At 41.3% G+C, this 23,252-nt stretch overlaps 1 protein-coding gene across 2 annotated transcripts in view; it reads right to left on the bottom strand.

The window, feature by feature from the left end:
- Positions 1-23,252, bottom strand: part of LOC139144580 (ERO1-like protein beta) — a 306,244-nt gene that overhangs the window by 222,709 nt on the left and 60,283 nt on the right. For both annotated transcript variants that reach the window (XM_070715304.1, XM_070715305.1), the window contains exons 4-5: positions 12,165-12,201; positions 294-453 (exon numbers count right to left, since the gene is read on the bottom strand). In XM_070715304.1, the coding sequence (XP_070571405.1) occupies positions 294-453; positions 12,165-12,200 (196 nt within the window). In that variant the 5' untranslated portion in view covers position 12,201. The remainder of the gene's footprint in view (positions 1-293; positions 454-12,164; positions 12,202-23,252) is intronic.

The raw sequence follows: 23,252 nt of genomic DNA on the forward strand, positions 1-23,252 counted from the left end.
CACATCTCAACCCCTGCATCTACCTGTACGTCAAATACTGAGATGGTAGCTCTGGCGGTATGGGAGCCTTTGTGTGTGATGGACATACATCCGCACATACCCACAAATATACAGACATACAGACGCCACCGACTCATCATATAAGCTATTTTTGGTATTTATATACAAAACCAAATATGAGCTAAAAATTGAAAGAGTAACAAGTTTATTACTCTGAATAGCATATGCTTCCAGTTGTGATAGAGTTTACAACATGTATATTATATAAACCATATAGTAGGATAGACACTTACCATCAACCTGACAAAAGTTGTTTGTGGCATCATCATGAACTTTCCATGTTTTAAATGATTCTTTGCTTTCTTCACTCAGACTCGTATCCAAAGCACCAAGATATTTTTCCTCATCTGTGGGACATGCCTCATAAGCTTTCTCCTGGGCTTTTTCTGAGTACTGTTGACAAAAAAGCACAAACCAACATCAAAAGATTGTTCAAAATACAGTTTTTTTCATTTTTTAAAACTCTGGATTGCCATATTTTGGCAGATATCTAGTATGCTTAATCAATTTTCATTTCAGGTAATTAGTTCCAAGGAAAATTACTTATTCTTAGACACAAACCTGTGAAATACACTGAATTAAAGTTTTAAAAAGGTAGAATACAACATACTGTTATTCAGCCATTTTAAATTAAGTGACCTACAAACTCAAACACACATATGTACAAGTCTAATATCAGACAAATGGGCCTACCTAAATGGTTCACTCTGACTACTTTGGTGCTAAACACATACTGTAAGTGGAGATTGCTGGATTGACAGTTTAGCTAACTTTGAGATATTTAGACAAGAAGCTATTCAGTTGCTATTGATTATTACATTGTAAGCATTACAGATTTTTGGTAGATATTAAGCTTTTCTTCACCATAGCTACCTAACTATTCAACCTGCATCATTTTTAGCCAGTATTAATAGATCTTGTATGTAGGTCATTTTCCCCCACACTCATCATGACCTGAGTTTAATTAGTCTGTAACATTCTCAAGGTCACTGTCCTTCATGACCTCACAACCTTGAATTCAATTAGCCATGTTTGAAATATTCTGGAAATTTAATTAGTTGTGTAAGAGAGATAATTCTAGAAAAGTAATTAGCATGTCAATAAAAGTTTTAGATTGTTCTTATATGCTCATTATATAACCAAATGAGTATAAATACTGGGACAGCAGGCTTGCAGTCAGACTTTTGGGATCATGTCTCTTGCGTGTTACTTCAAGTCTTTGGAAACTCAGCAGTATTAATTTCAAGACTTTCAAGACCTTCACTGCCACGCTGGATTTATACCGTGGACTTAGTGCAACTTCAAGCCTGGAAGCCAAAGCACTGTTCATTCATCCGACTGACTGTTACAACTCTGAGACTGGACTGACTGTTACAACTCTGAGACTGGAGCTTTGCCGTCCCAGCTGAGATAAATAGCCTTTACTCTTTTACAGTTTGTATTCTATCCCTTCGGTTAGTTTTATTTTTTGTTTGCCGTCCCAGCTGAGATAAATAGCCTTTACTCTTTTACAGTTTGTATTCTATCCCTTCGGTTAGTTTTATTTTTTGTAATAAATTTCATTTTATACGGAAACTGCTGAGTTCACCTTTTGTTCCTTTTCTCTGCACGTGACAATCTGAACAAGCTACCTCTGGCTATCAGCTATTCTGTCATTTTACATAGTGTGAAAACTACCAGTACCAGTGTTTCATCTAGGCTGTGCGATTGCGCGATTCCCTCTCTTTGAAGTGCTGCGCGCCGCCAACTGTACATAGAAGGGGCCACCCATCGCGCACTGCATGCACTGAGCTGGCTGGAATGGCATATCAAATATCATGGGTGTCACACTTCGATGCTTTTGACCGTTATTGACACCTGTTAAAGGTCTGGTGAAATGGTCCCGGTCGTGTGACAGAATATCTTCCAGGAGGTCAATACTATTACACTCGCAACAAAATTGCAACCTAAAAGTACGCGCAAGTGTTAATTTTTTTGATATTTCTATGCGCGGCTTTCATGGGGTCATTTTGCGACACTCAGGTCACGCCCTCAGCGGGAGTCAAGGTTGGCCGTCTGTGACGTCACAGGTGTGTTCATTTACATCGAATAGCGGTCCAACGCCGCCTTATCTCTGCCCGGTATCCGCTAACAAAACAGGCTTCGCGCTGCCCATTCGCCACGTTCGCCAATGCGAATCGAAATCCGAAGTGGCGAAAAAAAACTCGATCCTAATTCGCCACAGTGGCGAAACTGATTTTTGTTTAAAAAATATGGTAAATAAAGAAAAAACGTGGGTTTTTTAGTCTTTGTTTAATCTGCGCTTCTCTCTCGGCGATTCGCAAAAACTGTGTCTACTTCCGTATTATTGCGTTCTTTCCGTCGCGTCGTACGTATTTGCAATCGAGCCAAGTCTCGCGAGAGATTTGACGTCATCTAGTCTAGTGTACAGCATGCATAAATGGCTCTCGCGAGAATTGAAACTTACACACACGCAATCGAGCCCTTGTGATAAATTTGACGTCATTTTGTCAAGTGTACAGCGGGCATAGGAACGCTCGCTCGCGAGAATTGAAACTTTTGCTATACATAGCAGACATACGCATTTTAATCGAGGCAAAAAGGTTCGGTGTTATAGTTGATTTACACTGATTGCGGTCTAGATGTTCTGTGTTGTGCATTTTAATCACGGTCTTAAACATTCCATGTTGTGGTCGAGTTGCATCGCGTTCCTCGTGGTCCGGTATTCACCGTTGTTCTTCAATTTAGCCTCAGTAATTGCCGTCCCAACGACGCGTTCCGTGTTGCTGTCGATTTGTATAATGGAGGACTCTACCTCCATGATTTGTATCATGATCTCTACGTTCCATGTTGTTGTTCATTTTTAATGGTAGTCTCAGCGTTCAGTGTTGCTGTTCATGCAGCTGATTTGCATCGTGGTTCCAACCTTCCGTGTCGTAGTTGTAGTGCATTTTAATCACGGTCCCATTTACGTTTTTTACTGTCGATTTGCATTGCGGTCACGACGTTCCGTGTTGTAGACTAGTGCATTTTAATGGCAGTCACAACGTTCAGTGTTGGTGTTCATGCAGTTGACTTGCATTGCGGTCCCAACCTTCTGTGTAGCGAGTAGCGAGGCAGGCTCAGCCGAGGGACCGTGGCCGATCGTACGAACCAGCCGAGACAAGCACATTATGGTTCAAACACTCCACACTTGACGGGAACTTGAAAAAGTTTACAGTTGAGCCGTTCATGTTCTTGCCGCTGTCACAGCCACCAAAAGAACAACATCTTCCCAAAGTGAAGGAGGACACTGTCCTGATCATGTAAGCGGAAACCCTAGAAGTTACCCCCCGTGGGGAGCTTATGGAGGTGTGAAATACTTCACTTCCCGTTATGAGATACGACGTCGGGCAAACTTCGGAAAGCCGAAAAAAGTCGACTGGAGAGGCTCGGGGGACACGCCCACATTGCATTTTTCTTTTGCCATATTTCATAATCACGCGCGCTAAACGAAAAAAGAAATGAATGCAACTGTTTTATAGACCATCAACTGTATTTTTGTGATTTTGCAACATGGGCATTTCACCAGACCTTTAATACTTTGGCAACAGGCGTTGTATAGTGTAGCAAGAACATTTACATGAAAGGGACTAATTTTAGTTCAATTTTGATACTTTTTGTACTTTCCGTAGGCAGATTTTGCATATGAAAGCATGTCAGTCCATTTAGAGTTACGTTTAAGTTCATTGCCCTTGCTATATAAGGTTTCTGTGTCACATTTATCTCTGTACGATTGAGAAAAGGAGACAAACTATCTCTGTCCGTTATCCTGCCAAGTCGGTCAAAACCGGCCCCCTTTTCCGTGTCTACAGAAGATAGGCTCTCCTGCACGCTTTCCTGCCAGGCATTTGGCGGGAAAATACCGCATTTTCGGGGTACGATTACCGACCATATACGTGTTAGACTTCAAAAATTTTTGCATGCCCGTATAGAGGGGCAACCGCTGATGAGGTTGTGTCCAGAAAATGACGAGGTCACGGGCGTTGTTTGCCCCGGGGGACGTGCACTTTTATGCCCTTTTCTAGCTTACTTTTGCGGAAGTAAAGCTCGTTCGCCGGAACGCACGGCCACACCGGGGAAACATCACCTCTCTCGTGGGTTAGTAGAAGACCCAGGGGTTAGTGCTATGGGTGCGGCAGCACCCTCAAACCTGTCCTGTTTCCCCTGGGCTGTGTCACTTGGCCACGTACTTTGAACGACTTGGAAGAGTCGCACAGTGCAGTCTGCTTTGACGTAGTGTCAACGACATAGCTTCGCCATTGAAGGAAGGCGTGTACGTAGTTTGGCCAGTTCAGTGCACACTTAGCTCGTTAGTGTTACCGTTTCCTAACAGGTTAGTTGTGCAGTTGTTACTAAGGTGCAGTTTTGTACCACCTTAGCTCTGGACAGTGCAACTGCTCTATGCACTAACCCAAACGACAGATGGTTGGTACAACGTCTACGTCGCACGAGCACAGTCTCCGTTGGGCTGTGCCCCTCCCACGTGATACAACGCACGTTCATCCATTACTATAGCGTCCTTACGGATCTGCCAAAAACGAAAGTGGGGGTAAAAACAAAACAAACGAAAATATGCGATCATAGATAGTATTTTATTCGGGAATAATTTACATTATGCCGAACAATAAATCTCGGAGTCTGTCTCGACGTCCGAGTGCATGGTCCGTGTTTCAAAAATTACAATCGGGGTGGCAGATCCGTGTTTCAAAAATTATAATAGGGGGAATTGTACAAAATAATCCGTCTAAACAAAACAAACGAAAATATGCTATCCATAGATAGTATTTTATTCGGGAATAATTTACATTATGCGGAATAATAAATCTCAGAGTCTGTCTCGACGTCCGAGTGCATGGTCCGTGTTACAAAGATTACAATCGGGGGATTGTACAAAATAATCAGTGTTTCAATTTACAATCAGCGGGATCGTAAAGCACAAACAAACGGCAAAACCGTGCTCAAAATGTGATCATGGTCCGTGTTAAGAATACAGTCAAGCCACTGTTAGGCGAAGCTGTCCCCTGTCCGTTATTTACGTCGGGTTCTCTTGCTGATGGGTGTCCTCGGGGCTGTGTGAGTAGAGGTCTGCACGCCAACGCTCCTCTTACCTCGTAGCATCATGCGATGATGAAAAGCCGCAAAACACTCGCCCTCGTGAAGATGAACCCCGCACAGACTACATCCTTTGGACGTCTCAGACAGTCGTCTGCTCGCAGTGGTCTTACCCTCTCTGCTGCATACTTTACAGCATTTCTGCCGCCCCTCCAAACGGCTGACAACGTGCATCGGCTGATTTTGTGGATTGATGTACGAGGCAAGAGAAACGGTGGCCTCGACCTCTCTCACACTGGGCTGCGATCGCCCACAATAACCGCCAATGAGTTGTTTCCCGACACGCAGATAAACATCTTATGGGTCACTTACTATCAGGGTGTACATGCTTGAAGCATATATATGCATTTACCAGGGCAACATCAATCAGGTAACATGCCAGATATGTCCACCATCTGTGGTTCTTGCGCCCAGTGTGAAAGTACTTGCGCTTCTGGTTGGCTCGGTCGACGCCTCCCATGTACCGGCGATAATTATACAGCGACAGAGGCACTTGTCGCTGCTCGTCTCCCTCCCCCACTGGCACGCACTCCAAGGGTGGATAGACCGTATTCAAGATCAGCACCTGAGCGTTACTATCCCGATAAGCAGTGATGTTAAGACGAGAGTCCGTTCTGGTCGTGGCTTTCATATCCCCAACAGACAGAGGAAGGCGCTTCCTCTTACCCGGCGGAATTAATTGAGGGAGCATGGTGCGACGATTACGGCGGTTAAAACTCCCGACCATGTAGATCCCGGTCTCCATCAGCTCTCTAGCAGTAACGACCGTGCTAAACAGGCTATCACAGAATAGGCTGTGATTATATCCACAGAATGGCTGGACCAGCTCCATCGTAATTCTTTTCACCACACCTCGCTCCTGCCGTCTCCCATCAGTCCGATCCCGAAATTTCACACCTAGGTACGGTGCAAAGTTAGCGATGTATGCAGTGGTGGAGTCGCACAGCTGCCATATCTTGAAACCGTCCCATCAGGCTTATGCGGTAATCTCTGCTTAAATTTAGAACGGCCCTTAAATCGCACCATGCCCTCGTCGATGGAGATCTCTCTACCCATCTTATAATTATTTACGCACCTGTCAACTATGGGCTCCATCCATGGATTGATTTTATAAAGGGGATCCTCCTGACACCGACGTCGGCGGCGTGCCTCATCAGGATCACGACGTGGATCGTTCTCTGGGTCTGCCAGATGAAAGTATCGCATAAACTGCTGAAAGCGACTGCGGGTAATCACAGTAGAAATACCCTGGTTTCTCAGAAAGGGATCGCTAGACCAATAATCCTCCACTGATGATTTACGGTCGATACCCATACAGACTAAGACGCCAATGAACGCCTGCACCTCTCAGTAGTCAGCGTTACGCCAGTATTTATCTATTTTCCTAGCGATATATCGCTGGTGGAATTTGGCGTATTTATTAGTCTCGTCCTTGGCCAATCTGATCAGTGTAGCTGGAATAAACTTAAAAAAGTAATCGATCTCACGGGAGTGGCTGGGCAAGGTGAAAGTCGGTCCTCTCTCATGGTCAAAATCGGTCTCCTCAAATATATTAGCATCGGTAGTTTCCGACATACGCCAGACAGGAGGGGTGTCGTCCTCCGCCAACACTGCAGCAATGTCATCATCGTCGTCAGAGCTTGCCTCACCTACATACTGCCTGTCATAAAAGTCATCGTCCTCTGCCGCATCCTCGTCAACCTCCGAGTCGGACTCAGCGGTGATATCACCGTCGTCTGGGCGTCTGGGCCTGAAACTCGCCCGTAGCGGCATCAAGGATCATATCTGGCTCAAAATCAGGTGGGCTATCCTGATAACGAACCCTCCGCACTATCTTTTTCGGCGGGGACATCGCAGCACATGAAACTATGGCAGGAGCGGGCTGGGCAGCCTCTGCTGATGACGAGGACTCAAGCTCTTTCGCACTGGGCACAGGAACCTCTCCTGACGCAGGATGAGGGCTCATAGTGCACGCAACAGGTGGTGTCTCTCCCGGAGCAGCCGGGAGAGAACCAATGGCATCAGCCGTCTCGTTACTCACTGTCTCACTAGCAGCAGCAGACGTAGTCTGTGCAGGTGAAGTATCTCCCACAAGAGCAGATGTAGTCTCTGCAGGTGAAGTAGTCTCTCCCGGAGCAGCCGGGTGAGAACCACTGGCAACCGGTGACCCGTCATCATCCTCATCGGCAGAACGATCAGTCTTACGTTTACGCTTACCACTGGGTTTTTCAGCCGGAGATAGCTTCGCCTTACGGGAGCGTTTCTTGCCCGACTTCTTAGAACGTTTACTAGGGACATCACAACGATCGCTACCACTACCGCCCGGAGACTCTGCGTCTTTGAGCTTCAGTCGTCTGCTCGCCTTCAGAAAACTTTTTCGGTCCGTCAAGCTCATGTCTGGAACAGTGTCGACAGACTAGCAGGTCCCACCCTTTTAAAGCCACAGAGAAACAAAGCCCTGGACATGATTGGACGCAGGGGTGTTTATATATGCATCCACCTGTTATTATAATGGACCTACGCAATCAGTCCACCAACCGGCGCTGACATTCCTACCCGTCATGTAAATTGCCTGTCCGCACCATTTGATATGCTAATAATACTCATTTGCGATGCAAATCCCTCGAGCACTTAGCATAACATAGTCAATGTCATTAGCATCTCAACTTGACATTCCGTCCAGCTGGGTACGTGGCATGCGCACCTGCCACCCAAGGACGTTGGCCCAAGCCCATGTTTAGTACGGGTGGGAAACCCGTATCTTTAACCTCATGTCCCTTCTAAGTACGCCTGCGCAGGGCGTATTGTCATCCAAGTCGGTGACAAGCCAACCCGACAGATCGCCCATTAAGCAGTAATGGACTGGCCGTCTCGTTCTTGTACGGCAACGAACAGTGCTTCAGCGGCTTGTTTAGGTCATAACCGTCGCCTGCCGAGCGGCTTACCCAACTAAGGCGGTCAAAGATGAAGGATGCCAAAATTGTCAACAGCTGTCTCGGCCTCGTCCGTTGGGCAAACCGTTAAATAAGTGGCCAGCACGTCTACGTCATCAGCGGTGATGACGACCCGTCATTGACGCCCGAGTGCGTAAAACTCGGAATATACCGACAGGTACCTCTACCTGAGTCGGTCATACTACGGTATAAACCAAACACAGGTCTGCCAACTCCCGTTAGACTCGGCCGTTAGCCGAACTTCACAGGGACAACATAGGCGTAACAAGTCGGTGAACAACGGTTCAAGCACCTAACCGCAGCCGCCAAGTCGGTGAACAATGGTATCAAATTTTGAGGCCATGTTCGTGAATGGCAAGGCTGAGGCGGTGTGTTTCGTTGCACGGCTTGAACGTCTAGAGCCAAGTGCAGCCGACAACGTCCAACATCTGAGTGGGTAGTCTTTTCGAGAAGGTAACAAGTCGGTTAAAAGCGGTGGTTACCCTTCACAAATGTCGCTCAAGTCCGTTCAGATCAGTTCCATGTCAGGGACTAATCAAGCCGAGTCCGTCAAATCCGTCCGCACTTCCCGTCAATCAGGACCAAGTCCGTGATTTTCGTCTCGCACCATTGGCAAAAAATTGCACCGCCAGCTGAGGCGGTCTTAGGCGGTTGCCTTACAGATTAGCATTGCCGAGACGGTCAATTTCGGCCGCAATCTATGTAGTGCCTCAGAGCCAAGTTAGCCGAAACTCCGCTAGAATGCGTCACCGTGCTAACCTGCCAAGTACGCTACTCGTCCCCCAAAAAAAACCAGTCCCCCACCGGGGTGGGGGACTGGCTGGGTAGCTTCCGCACCTTTCCCTGTCGTTGGACTCTCTGTGAACCCATTTCGAGAGCAAACGCCGTTCCTCGCCCAAAACCTGTCCTCGAACGACCCCTAGCGCGAGCAAGGGTTTGCTACACGTAGTTCCGTCGACTAGGCAGGAAAGGGGGTACCAAAAAGTAGCCCGATTTCCACCGCCTTGGCAGGATAACGGCCGTGGCTGCTCAGATTCTAGCTACACCGAATTTCAAGCGGATTTTCACCGACTTGGCAGGAAAAGTACAGCGGTTCTCAAGATATTTGAGTGGACGGACGCCTCACAAACGGACATACATACATACATACATACATACATACATACATACATACATACATACATACATACATACAGACTGACGCCGGACGGATACCCATCCCAATAGCTTCTATAGACTATAGTCTATAGTAGCTAATGACACTGAAGACCTGTGGTGACGTAATAGACTTCACTGTGATATACGAATAACGTTCAGAGTTGAAGTACAATGTAGAAAACACCGCACCGCGCATATTTTACCGAGTTTGATTTGATCAACGTCAAATACAGCAAGAAAAAGATATTTTTCTGCAGCAAATAGTTTGGGGCGGGAAACATTTGAAATTCAGTTCGTCAGGTGTCAACTCAAACGGAAAATACTATCAGAAACTGGCACAATGTTTTAGTTTTCGTCCCTAAAATGTTGGGGTTGGAACAGTTTTTGAATATCGGACTTTTTTGGCATGGTATTGTCTGACATTATCACAGTAAAGACGTGATATTTTTTCAATATTTTTGGCCCCAATTTCATTCGGAGTGTATGGGCACAATTTTGAATATTGGACCTTATCGGGTATTAGCTCATATGTAAAATATAAGCAGAAGCCGTATTTTTTTTCAGTAGTTTTTTTTTCCGATGGTCGTAATGACCCGGGAAACAAATTTTAATGTTGGACTTTATCGTGAAGCACCGGTGCCGATGAAAAATTAGTCGGCGTCACTGTAGTTTATATAATTGCGTTGGCAGTATGATGATCATGACTTTCTCTACATCGACTGCCATGTTGTCCATTTAATATTTTCGTACGGAATATCCGAGGAACGTATCAAAACTTCATGGAGATTTTCCTATCGCAACTTAGATAATGGTTTGACCAACGTGTACTGTCGCGCAACCTTTCACCCTCTGTAAACATCGGCATGATTGGCAAGAAAACAAAAAGTCGAGCGCTGTCGCCCGAAACGAATATTTTGTTTTCATGTCTGTGGAGAAAATTCAAGTTATTACTTACAAACATGGTCAGTTTACTCCACTCGCATTATTCATTTTATTTGTGCCACTAATAGTGATAGTTGGCTAGAAAAAATGCTGATAGTGACGTTCGTCTTGTGAAATCATTGAAATTTACAACAGGAAAGGTTTACGAAGCATAACTTCAGTCGCGACTTTTGTGCTTCTCAGTTCAATCGTTCCGTACATCGAAAGGAAAAACCAAACCACATAAGAGTATGCGTCTTGTAGAATTTAGGTCTTTCCAGGCGTCACACAAAACAACCTCACCTGCATGTACATACCGGTAATATCATTGTGATAGAGGGACCGTGATTACTGTATATCGAGAAAGTATGACGCTAGAGGGGAGTGAACAACGAAACGTTATTTCTGACCTCCCTGCATTTAATTGCATGGCATAAACATGATAACGTGAACCAAAAATGAGTGTCACGATTACGATTAGACATGAAAAAGAGGAAGAAAGCCGTGAAACTGTCACAGAAGTTCAGCATTTTTAGATCTAAATCGTCTTTTTTGACAATTGAAAAAAAGAATATGAGCTCGTATAGACTAGAGTGATTCAAGTTCACAGGCATTCACTTCTGCCATGATAAATCGTCTTCCTGTTATAAAGTACACATTTTGAAAAATAGAAAACAGATCGAGAATTTTTATTGTTGTGTTAACTTGTCTTCTACGACGCGTTACCGTTATGGCAACAACTTACATGTACCTATTGTCATCATCCACCCTCAGTCAGTTTCTTCAACACCATGTCTCACGACCAGTGATGTCATCTTTATTTGAGAAATTCGATTATTTTTGATCGGACTCGAACTTCACAGCGCACCAAGTCAGAGAAACAATTTCACAGTAACAGATCATGCATTGTACGTAAAGAGTTTTAACTTTACCCCCGGCCTAAAATCGTACTAGTATTAGTAAATGACACTAAACATCGCATCTCCCACCCAATCAGCAATGGGTCAAACTCAAAGTTTGGCTGAGCCGATAAGGGCAAAACCCAGCACTACAGTAGTCACTTGTACGTCCACTTGTTGCAATTTTTGTCCATAACAATGAAACTCCAACAAGCCCAACTTACATTCACATGCAACAGTGTTCAACTCAGCCATACATTCAAGGTCAAGGTGTGAATTTGCCTCACATTGCAACAATGCCCGCATAGTGACGATGCGCGAATTGTGCCCGCACAGTGCCGGCACACTGCACTTTATCTGCCCGCATTGTGCTGGCAATGATGCTCGTTTTGTGTGCGCACAATGCACTTTTTATGCGGGCATTGTTCCCGCACCAGTGACGGGTTCTGCGTGGACTGTACTGTATGTCTGGTCTTGCAGGTGCTGCCTCGGCCACTGCATTTTTGACGTCTGCCCTGATTTCCTCACAGAAAACACTCATTATAATACCACTTGGTAAACTCAAAAGAAGCAAATGGCAATTTAACTCAAAAAAATGTTTATAGACGCTCGATTACAGAAATGAAGCACTGAATAGCACAGTACAGAGTTCAACCAACTAGACACTAAGACGCCAAGTGACGCAAATCTGTTCAATATGGGTAGGTCCAAGGGCCGACATGAAAATAAATTTTATTTGTCGAATATCCACCCAACCAACCACAACGAATGGTTTTATCTGCCTTGATATTTACTGAGCAAATTGTAAGACAAGAAGATATACCTATCTGATGATTGCGTGAATGTGTGAAACTTGAGTATTAGCTACCAATCATACTTGTGTGTCTCAGTTTTATAACACACACACACACACACACACACACACACACACAAATAAATATATATATATATATATAATACAATCTTACAGCTATTCTATATTTCTACAATTCTACTGGAAAGCTGCCATTAAGCCTACCTTGTTTCTCCGACTGAAAAGCTGCAGGGAGTTCATCCTGTGGTGGAAATAAAACAGTACACAATGAGATACATTTATACAGTGCAGAATCTTACATAACCATGTGGGCACAAGATGTGAATGATTGAATCCAGCACATGTGATGATCTTCTTTTGCACATTGAATGACAATAGTAAGAAATAGGACAAATTATCGTGATCATTGAATATTGAGAATGAAAAAATATTGAAAGGATGTGGACAGCCTGATGGGGTAAAATTTGGTTTGACCACAGGGCACAGAAGTCAGTCCCCTGGGGTGGGGGAGAGGTGGTGAGAATTTTTTTGTGTGCAACGGTTTACCATAGGGAACTGCACCAAAGTCCGCCCCAGGGGTAGGGGTGTCTTGTCTCGGGACAACCTTCTTCTTGCTTTGGTTTATTTTATTTATTGCCAATAAAGATTTATACTACCAACCGTTCTTTGCAGCTTTGGTGTCTTTGTCTTATGTTAGCGCTGGTTTGTAACGATTTCTTTTTTCATTTTCACGTCCTTTGACAATCTTTAGCGAAGTTTTGTCACTGTGTTGCGTCTATTATCTTACCAATTGATTGCCTAATTCGCCAAGGCAAGCAAAGGTTGTAGTAATTAAGTCTATTATCTGATGAGTTTGAGTGCCTAAATTGCCAAAGTAAGCAAGGTAAATTACTAATCTGTGGACGCTGTCACCAGATTATCACCGGATTAACTTTGAGAAAGTCAACAATGAACGCACCAGCAAGGTATAACACAAGAAAGGGCTGAAACTCTCAAAAGCTGTCGGCATTTTCACAATTGAGTGTACCAACTTTGTTCTTGAGTGTTACGGAAAAAATTCTAAAAAACTATTTTACAGTATATATTTACTCTTGTGATAGCTTTTTGAGTAAGATTTTCTGAGCAAATCAAAGCAAAAATTACAAAATCGGACCATGTTTGGCAAAGATATGACATTTTTTGTGGTGTGAAATGGTCAAATTTGACTGTTACGAAGGTACACTGCATTTTTCAACTTTACGAAAATGCTGTTTTCATAATGTAAACTCTAGTATAGGTACATGTTTTTTCTTTCTGTGTGGTCTTAAGGATGTCTAATACAAGTAGTAAGTAACGCCATGGTATGCTATTCACCAGTTGATTAATACCATTAATAAATCCAAAAATAGCCCATCGTTACGGATTTTTTCGTTTTTCATTATGGACAATTAACCCAGTGTATAACTTGCTTCTAATCTATAGTTATTTTGTAAAATGTTGTTAAAATCCATTGCAGGTATCTGTTAAGTACTGTAATAAACTCTACTGTCATAAGCATCCATTCGTTTATTTTCAAGAATTTGCCAAAGACTCAGCCTAAATTTTCCGGAAATTTATGTAGTGTCCGTACCCCACCATTTAATTCCACACCTATATTAGGCTTTCAGCAAACAAAGGTAAAATACATATTGTAGTACTTGGTATAGATGAATGATATATGCATTCATCTTAGACAATCACCATTTAAAAAAATATATATGAATTATAGGCCAAATGTAGTGTCCGTACCCCCATGTAGTGTCCGTACCCCTTTTCTAGTGGATTACACTGATTTGGATTTTACTGAAGTAAAAGGTTTGATATACCCCTAGTACACTGCTGAGTGGTTTAATTATAATGTAACCATGTATAATCAGTGTAAAGTCAAACACTAAAATGTAATTTCAATTGACAGATGGATTCAATAAGATAATTTTGGGGTCAACACAATATACAGTATGTTTTTGTACAGGAATTTTGCCCTGGATAAAAAATAGTGCCAATGACCCTGTAGCTACAATATACATGGATGGTATGGAACATGTACGTAGTATATACTACCAGATATAGTGAGTGCACAGGTCCTATTCTAATGGCAGAAGAAATGTTTAATTTCCGCTCACACTTACCAATACCCCCAACCCCACCCGTACATACCGGTACACAGATATTAACCCTTTCAGGCCAGATACCCTATATACAGGGGAAATTTGGGTTCGTTCCCAGAAAGTCAGGCCTGAAAGGGTTAATCAATAGCCAATATAGAAAACTGCCATCAGGGCCTATACTTTAGTTTCTTTGCTGTCTATCTCTGACATAAGGTGGACTCTTATACAATCAGGCGATTGGATAAAAAGTCTTGAAACGTCAATGTTCATTAGACAAGGGGTTCCTGAGATGATCATTCATTAAATATGCCAAATAGCAATAACTATTAGCTCAAAAGTTAGTGAGGCAAGGGTTCTCAGAAAGTAGATTAGTGAAATCATTTAAGAAGTTCTACGGTAGATACGGAGATGTTGTATCAAAATATGACCTGTCTGTTACTCAAATGATGAGTGACAGCATACCAAATTTTGACTCACAAAAGTAATTTGGTGAATTCACCAAATAACAATGGATTTGTCGCTTTGGGTCAATCTTGGGCTAGCTGGCAGGGTACGCTTACCCATTCCGGACACCTGGTACCACCACTATTTTGTGGTTCAAGATGACCCCATTGCCTTTGTCATTTTCAATATGTTCCTTGGACCTGGTAACTTTCTTAGTTACCTTGAATGATAACGATTATTGGACCTGATTTGATGTCTATTGATGCTGCTCAATGCCTTTCAGTGCAAGTACATCTCTATATCAACAATATGTGCCAGTATAGTAAGTGTCATTAAATGTGATGCATTACTTTTTGAGGCATGAGCTAACATTATCTACAACTCTGCGGTAATCCACCTTGCATAGCAGTCAGTTAGCTAAAACCCCTCGAAATAGACATTTCAACAACTGGCCTAGCATCTGAAATATCTGTGCTGTGATATTTAAGAGAAATCAGAGGATATGTTTGTATCAGCTTTTGGCAAAACCATAATGAATACAATAGCATTAGTAATAAAAATGATTCCTGCATAAATATAAAAAATAGCGTTGCTCGCATCTAAAAAAACGAAGTACATGTTCTTGTTTCCTGTTTTTCACTTGCGAACAAAAAGTGCTATTTGTATTTGCAAAAGGTTTTAATTTTCAATGTTTAGACAGTAGTCCGTTTTAATGACCAATTTTCAATTTTGAATATTAACAGTAAAAATTTAGTGGCCCAAACTTGAAATGTTGATATCAAATTAAAGTAATACACAGACAGAGTCGGAATATAAGGTGCAATATACACACCAACTAAACTGATAAGAATGAAACTACCAACAGCTTCAATGATATCAAATATTGGACATCAGTCAAAAAAAAATTCAATTATTTCCCAGTTGTGTGAGTAGTATGTGTGACTCAAAATGTGAATATTTATTGGTTTCAGATAAAATGTATAACAGTAATTTGACAATTATTGTAAGCAAATATATTGGAAATCAACATGATTGTCCACAAAAAGCTGAAAGTTGTGATCAAAAGCAGAAAAACACTGGTCGTTGTTCAACGACCCATGATAAATTCGCACCTTGGAAGGAACAAATTTATATAGTGTCAGGGAGTTAGGTAGTCAAATTTGTTGTTTATTCTGTTTGTGTGGTGGAGTGACCTGACATCATCCTAAATTGCTCATGTTCTTAATCATGTTTATGAGTTGCACTGCGCTACCCTCCATACTGTGATGATTTACTTAATCAACCAATGGCCTGTCAACTGTCTGTATGTTTATATAAAACACAATGATTGGACTAAGAAAGATACAACCGTATGTTCACATTCACAAAATTTAGGTCGGACCTGGGCAAGGTTACCCTCTGTGGGGAAAAAATTTGGTTCACCCTCACATATTACAGGACCTGCCTAGTTTTGCCAAAAAGAATTAATCTAACTGCTAAATGACATTTGAACTGCAGACATCTCAGTGTTGGTTTCATGAACTTTATGAGACAGAATTGGACTTGCAGATTGTACAGAAATACATGTAACCATGCAGTGCACAGTGTTTCTGATGTCTTTGTTAACTAATGCCTTTCTTTCAAGTAATGTTAATCAGATGATGTGGTCCCACTTGTGGAGCAAGACCTGGTGGGAAGATATTGTGTTGAGGACATGGAATGATAAAGACTGGAGCGAAAACTTTTAGGTTCAGTTGGGCATCATCTGGGTCCAGACATGACCCAAATTTTGAGGCAGTACTGGATTCCCCTATTGCCCAGCCGAAACTAGACCAATTCATGCCTGACCTAGAGTGTCCATATTGACAATATTGAGTTGACTCAAAACCTGGGCTGGCCAAGGGCTGACATAAACTACTCAATGTAAAAATGACATGTACTGGAGTCTGTATTCACAGTAGAGTGCATCTTTCCACATGGCATTCTTGTGGGTAACAAATCTCTTATCAGTGCTAGGGTATCCCTGAACGAATATTGGCTAAAGCTGATCCACTATATTAATCATAAATAACCTCAGATTTATTTCTTGGTCAACTTTCACTACAAACTGATACCAAATATGACTACATTGTTTTCACAGTTTACAAAACTTGTCTTAAAAGATATCTGGGGTTGGTATAGGTTATTTAAGGTCGTAGACTAAAGATTAGCTCCAAAAATACAAAATTACTGCCATGGTCCCCCCCCCCAAGTTTGAAGAAATAAGTTGCCTTAGTTTGTGTCTTTGGACTTATATACAAAATTACAAAGCTATGAGACAAGCAGTTTTTTAGAATTTTTTTTTAACTAAAATTTGCAGATTGTTGATAAAATGTTATCTTGACAGGTCCACTGATACAACTGTTATGTTGCAACTTGACTTTTTTCAAAATTATGGATCTGTCTTTAAAAGCAGTTGTCTTTTCTTCTAGTAGCATGTCACATTGACCAGTATTTGGCTTGTCAACACACATGTACAAGCATTGCCATTTTTTGTTCAATGAATTTTAGTTCAGACTTAATTTTAGTAGAAAACAATTTTAATGCATGTTGTGTAGTGTCCGTACCCCACCCCACAAACTAGTTAAATACAACTATTAATCAGTGAGTAGGGTTAATATTAGAAATTTTATAGCTTGATGATTTTACTGTTTTATCAAAAAACTTAAAAGTTTTCAATTTGTTCTTATTGTTGATGCAAAATTTATATTTGAGTGTTGTTCTCTGAATAACATTAAACCATGAACCATAAATATAGTTAAATAATATCTTCCATTAATTACACTGTGGTGAAAAGTTTACAGGATAAGGCAAAATGGAAAGAAAACCAAGTTTCTTCATCAATTAATCAGCTATTATTTCTACACTAAATGTAAATGATCAGCTTCAGTACAGGTTTGCTTTGGGCTGGTGTTGTAGTGTCCGTACCCCTTGTACATACATTATGAAATATTTTGATGAGTCTTTCCAACATGGATTAACATATGAAAGAATGCTATATATCATAGCTATGCATGCTGCCAATTATCATTTTAAGTTTTGGGATTCACTGTGGAAGATTATTAAGCAATAATTGAAATGTGTTCGTTGTTCTTTAAAAAATAAAGTGTTTCGTTTGTTTTGCTTGGAAGAACAACATTGTATACACCCGTTGGAATTCAAAGATTCTCTACAAAAGACATTTTATGATGTAAGGCTAACTGTATTGATTTTCATTTGGTAAAAGTATTGTATATTCTCCCCTAAATTTTGCAATGGTGCAAAATCTTTTCTTAATTTTCTAAATTGTGTAGTGTCCGTACCCCATGTAAGGGTACGATAAAGAAAGCCTGTTTATTATGGAACTAAGACAGTTTGTGCGCAACCATTTCTGCACTATATATGTGGCATATGTATCTAAGTCCTGGTAAGGTTTTCACATTAAAACACTGAGGTTGAAATTTGGCCATTTTTGACCCCTACTTTGTACACTCAATTGTGAAAATGCCGTGTGTCCAGATGTGGTCCGTAAAACTAATGGACACTTTATATTCATGTATTCAGAAACAGACAGAAGGCAAAACAAACTTGAATATTCATTTGTAAACGAACAGGTCGGAAAGGAGGACCTCCCAAGAATGCATGGTATGTGATCAACACACCTTGGTAACGTATCGGAGATGTGTTTATACTCTTCCGGCTAGCCCGGCAAAAACCATGTAGGTCAATGTGCCTATCACCGCATCGAACTGAATCAGACTTCATGGGTATACTGAACAATTCCGTGTAAGTCAAGAACAAGAACGGAAAAGACTATTATTAACTCGACATTCGCACTCGTCTTCATCTTGTCCAGTTTATCAACTGCGTTCTTGCGATACGTACACTTTCGTATTAGTCTTTTTTTTTCAAATAACAAAAGACATGTTTTACATACGACCAATTGTGTGCTCTACAATACAAGCAGGCTTGTCGGTTGGTGACTGCATGCCTGCAGATTTTATGCACCGCTATATTTTGCTTTCCCCATATGCTAAGTTAAAACACAAACAATAAGGTCGAGTTTTCTGAGATGAGTTTTCTCTCTGCAAATCAAGAAGCATTTCGAACACGAACGATTTGGATATCTTTACCTCAACATCATTGAATATTGAGAATGAAAAAATATTGAAAGGATGTGGACAGCCTGATGGGGTAAAATTTGGTTTGACCACAGGGCACAGAAGTCAGTCCCCTGGGGTGGGGGAGAGGTGGTGAGAATTTTTTTCTGAGATGAGTTTTCTCTCTGCAAATCAAGAAGCATTTCGAACACGAACGATTTGGATATCTTTACCTCAACATTACTACCGGTAGCTAAGCAGCTCGAAAGTTATGCTCGGAAACAGGACGGGTACATTGGTCAAAGCTGGATTTTGCATGGCATCTAAGGAAACCGGCTTTTCTTTCTCAGAAAGCATGCAATGTACTTCATACTGCTTATGCTCGCTTGGTTCTGAGATTTTCGCTCTCTCTGCCATAGAAACGTCATTGAGCTGCCAAGAATATGATAGTTCAGTCGCGTGAATCTGTGTATATTTTGATACACTATTTTATCAATACTTACACTCAACTACTTAACGCATCAAACAAGGTCATGTCAGGTTCAAGCTTATGACGTTCTCCAAAAGACATAAACGATTAGTGTCGCGGAATGATTTTCACCAGGTTTGAGAACTAATAAATAACTGGTCATCAGTGTGTCTTCGCATACCAAATCGACAAGCGTATTAGTAACTTCAAGGGATCACATCCTCCACTGTAAAGTTGTTTTTATATAAAAACATGTTTTCGAGAAAGCTGACGTGCAAGGGAAAGACACAGCGACTGAGTCCGACGGAGGCACAAAAAACAGTGCATTCGCATTTGTGTCCGATGTACACATCTCTGTGATTCCAGTTTATCAATTGACGAAGCCGACGTCAAATTGTAGTGAACTCCGAACAAAGTCCCACATAAAGGCAAGCCAGTGGCTACATTATGATGGATTGCAAAAACTTCGAAATCTATCGGCTAATTTGCATAACAATAACTGTAATTGTTATGGTAATGAGTTTCTATTGTTTACCAAAAATTATAAAGTGGCGGCCACCACTCTATAATAGCTCTGGGGAGAACACTGTATAATCAAGACAAATATAAATTGACCGACATATTGAGGTAGTTTACAGCTCTGCATGCATCGCCATGACGCGACGGGGTGTGTGTCGCTACGACCATGCTTCTTTTGATGAATCGCGCTGCATTTTGATGATTTTGAATTAATGTGTCTACTGTAGCTGTACATTAAAAGTCTCCGATCATTTTTGCGCTGATCGCCATAAAATGTCGACATTTTGTCAAGCGACGCAACTTAGCGGTACCACTCAGTGATTTTTGTAGGCTTACATCCATGGCGGAACGTACGCAAGCTCACTGCAGGCCTCTGCCAAATGATTTTGAAGCAATTGGCTAATTGTTTATATGGAGTAAACTTTGATGTCGCGATATAATATTCACTTGATCTTCGAAGTTACTTGTGGAGACCTCCACAATAGCCGCCTGTCACGGGTCTGCTTACACAATGTTCTGAAATGTTAACTTTGTGACAAATTCCTACATCTATATAACGCATTCTTTGTCGAAATATACCAAATATGTAATCTGTTCCTAATATTTATAGGTTTCTGTTCATTTCCTGGTGAATTTTGTTCCTTGCTCGTCAAAATATGACTGTCATCATTATATGGATGTCGTGACAAAACCGGGCTGGTACGGTTACTGAATGCGTCCAGATGCGAATTCCGAATGTAATTCTTGTTATACCTCAAAATAATTTTATTTAGTTTTAAAACCGTATATATTTGACCTTAATGGTACGGTAATGCGTTTTTATGAACTGTTTCTTTTTAAACGTGTGCTGATCACATAATGGTCGCTAACGACGGAGCTGAATACACGATCTGATTTGGCAAGTCATATCTCGTAACATGAAAGCTTGTTGCCCGATGTACATTCAAATTGGTTGTTTGTGCAGTTTAACTTTCATTCCAAAACAATAACACAATCATACCTGATACCAATCAGATTCAAAATGAAAGAACAAAATTTCAAAAGCAATTTTTTTCTTGTTACAGAGTTTTCACCTTTCAGTGCCAAAGAGGAATACACAAACAACAAAAAAGACAAATTAATAAAAGATCTTGTCTGGTAACACAATGCAGTTGCTAGTTGATATTTTGTAGCCACTGTGTGTACGTATAATCAATATTTCAGGTGTAGTTTCATATAATATTTAGCTGTGGGTTCATAGCTGTGATGCTTTCAGATGAGGTTCCTACATTTTACTGGCTTGTTTTGACTATTACGACAGTCACTTTAACCCCCAGTGGCGGGGTTAAAAGTCATAAAAGTCAAAAACAGTCCGTAAAAGACAGGAATCCCGTCTTAAGACCTCACAGCCATGGACCAACAGCTAAGCTTATGATATTATGCTTTCATGTAAATATGTTGAAGGTATACGGTATTAGATATTATTGACAATTGCCAACCACAGAATTAATTGTTTATTATTTACATTTGAGAACTTCATCTGCTCAAACTTTCACCTCAAATATGTGTCTTTTCATAACATTCAAAATGTGTGATAGTTTGCAGGCTACGGTTTGTAATGTGTCTGATTTTCTCAACGGCATGATTATCCATTGATCAAATAAATGTCAGCGACCGTTATCAGTAGGACGTGAATTTCGAAGTGTCTTTCACCAGAGACCCTCGAGAAAAACGACGATCTATGCTTTCACTGGCACCATGGATGTAAATACAATGCCCATGGAAAAGATCTTTGGGATTAATTAAGGCCTATCTGACAAAATAAATTGTCTTTGTTGGTCAATTCAGTGGTGCTGTTTGTGTACATTTGATCATAGAACCTCGGTGGTCTATGATTTGATACAGCCTCGGGCACAGATTGGGGTGCATGCCTTCACCTCTTGCCTCTGCATGCTATAATTAGTGCGAAGTCATGATCACAGAAGGATATTTCTGTGACATTGTGTAATATACGAACACATTGCAGATCGATAAATGTATGTATGCAGGGCCTGAAAAATTTAATTTTTATCCACTTGTCCCCGGACAAGTAGCCTCTATTTTTCTACTTGTCCGTAGCAGAAACTCACTTGCCCTGAAAATTTTCAAAAAAAAAAGATTTCTGCTCTTACCCAGATTGTGGGACCTCGAATGGTTTGTGACAAATTGGTGGTATCTACAGTTTATAATTGTAAAAAAGTACATTACTGTAATGAAAATTATTTAATATGCTTTCGTCGTTTATGGGAATTCTTTCCATTTACCGCATTAAGATGTGTTTAACAGAAATAAATACTAGTAAGATGTTTCATCACACTTATGACTACAAAAGTAGAAGTGATTGAAGACAATAGTCTAATAATGCAGACATTTAACATGGTTTTTTCACTAGTGCTGTAAAGTTCACTTCATTTTTATAATTGCCCAATTGATTGATACTTTTTCATTGAAATTGCAAAACGTAAATAGGTTGAAAACGCTAAATATCTGAGAGGAACTCCTTTCTCTTCATAATAGCAATAGCAACTTGCCATACCACGGCTTTGACAAGCTAGGTGGCTTTTGTTAAGGTCCGCTACAATCAAGATAGGGGGTCTTGACCATATAAGGAATTCAGCATGGTGACCTACCGGTACACAAGCTTGCTGCGTACGATCGAAGAGTGGCATGAGACTCCTTCTGGAGAAATTTCTGACTGCAAAATACTACTTTGAAAGACAGGGATATAGTGCTTCATCAAAATTTTGGAGTTACTGATATTTTTAGGTAAAGTTGTGAGCTTCCATCACACCACATAGTGCCATTTGATGTTCCGTGCAGTGTGGCTAGAAATTTAATTCTCCGTACACACTGTGTACTATAATATAGCTACAGCAGGTTAGTTGGGTAGAGTAAACCGTGGTTGTCAATAAAGTTTGCTTCACTGTTTCACTGTCCAAATTGTTTGGTGAAAAGTTAGTTGTTCTATTTAAAATGATCTAGGCTTCCGCTTCAAACATCATTGTCTGGTTATTATCTCGTTACATTTTACATGTAAAATGAGTGGAAAAGTACGTGGCCCTGCATTTGCCAAGGGTCCAGTGACTAGCCGACGCACATCGACTTGCTTACCATAAATCGCAAACTGTAACAGAGTAACTGATTTTTCTTTAGTTTTTCGGTTGAGACGAAACAAATAAGCCCCGATTTGAGTGCGTCCGAGTGACCCATGTCTGGTACTTTTGGGGGACATTGTTTCTAATTTGCGTCAAAAGACGAAAGAACGCACTCTTGGCAAAACACTGAGTTGACTCTGAACTTTCTGCCCGCGGGCAAGTGAGGGCTAGTTTTGCGCTAGTCCGTATTAGAAATCAGTCTGTCCCGGGCATCGGGCAAGCGTAATTTTCAGGCCCTGTGTGTGTGTCTGGCAGACCCCATGCAGAGAGACTGTAGTCAGCGTTACCAGGCATCAATGAGTTATCAGGTACTCTTGAAAATTGGTGTCGGCCAAGATGGAGTATTGGGCGAGTTAGTATGGGTGATTCTGGGCGGGTTGAATGGTACCATGTCGAACTCCGCGGGCACTTTTATGTGTATGTGGCATCCTCATTATTTTTTATTTTTTGTTTGTTTTTAGGTC

Source organism: Ptychodera flava, chromosome 11, assembly GCF_041260155.1.
Source record: "Ptychodera flava strain L36383 chromosome 11, AS_Pfla_20210202, whole genome shotgun sequence".
Taxonomy (NCBI): Eukaryota; Metazoa; Hemichordata; class Enteropneusta; family Ptychoderidae; genus Ptychodera; species Ptychodera flava.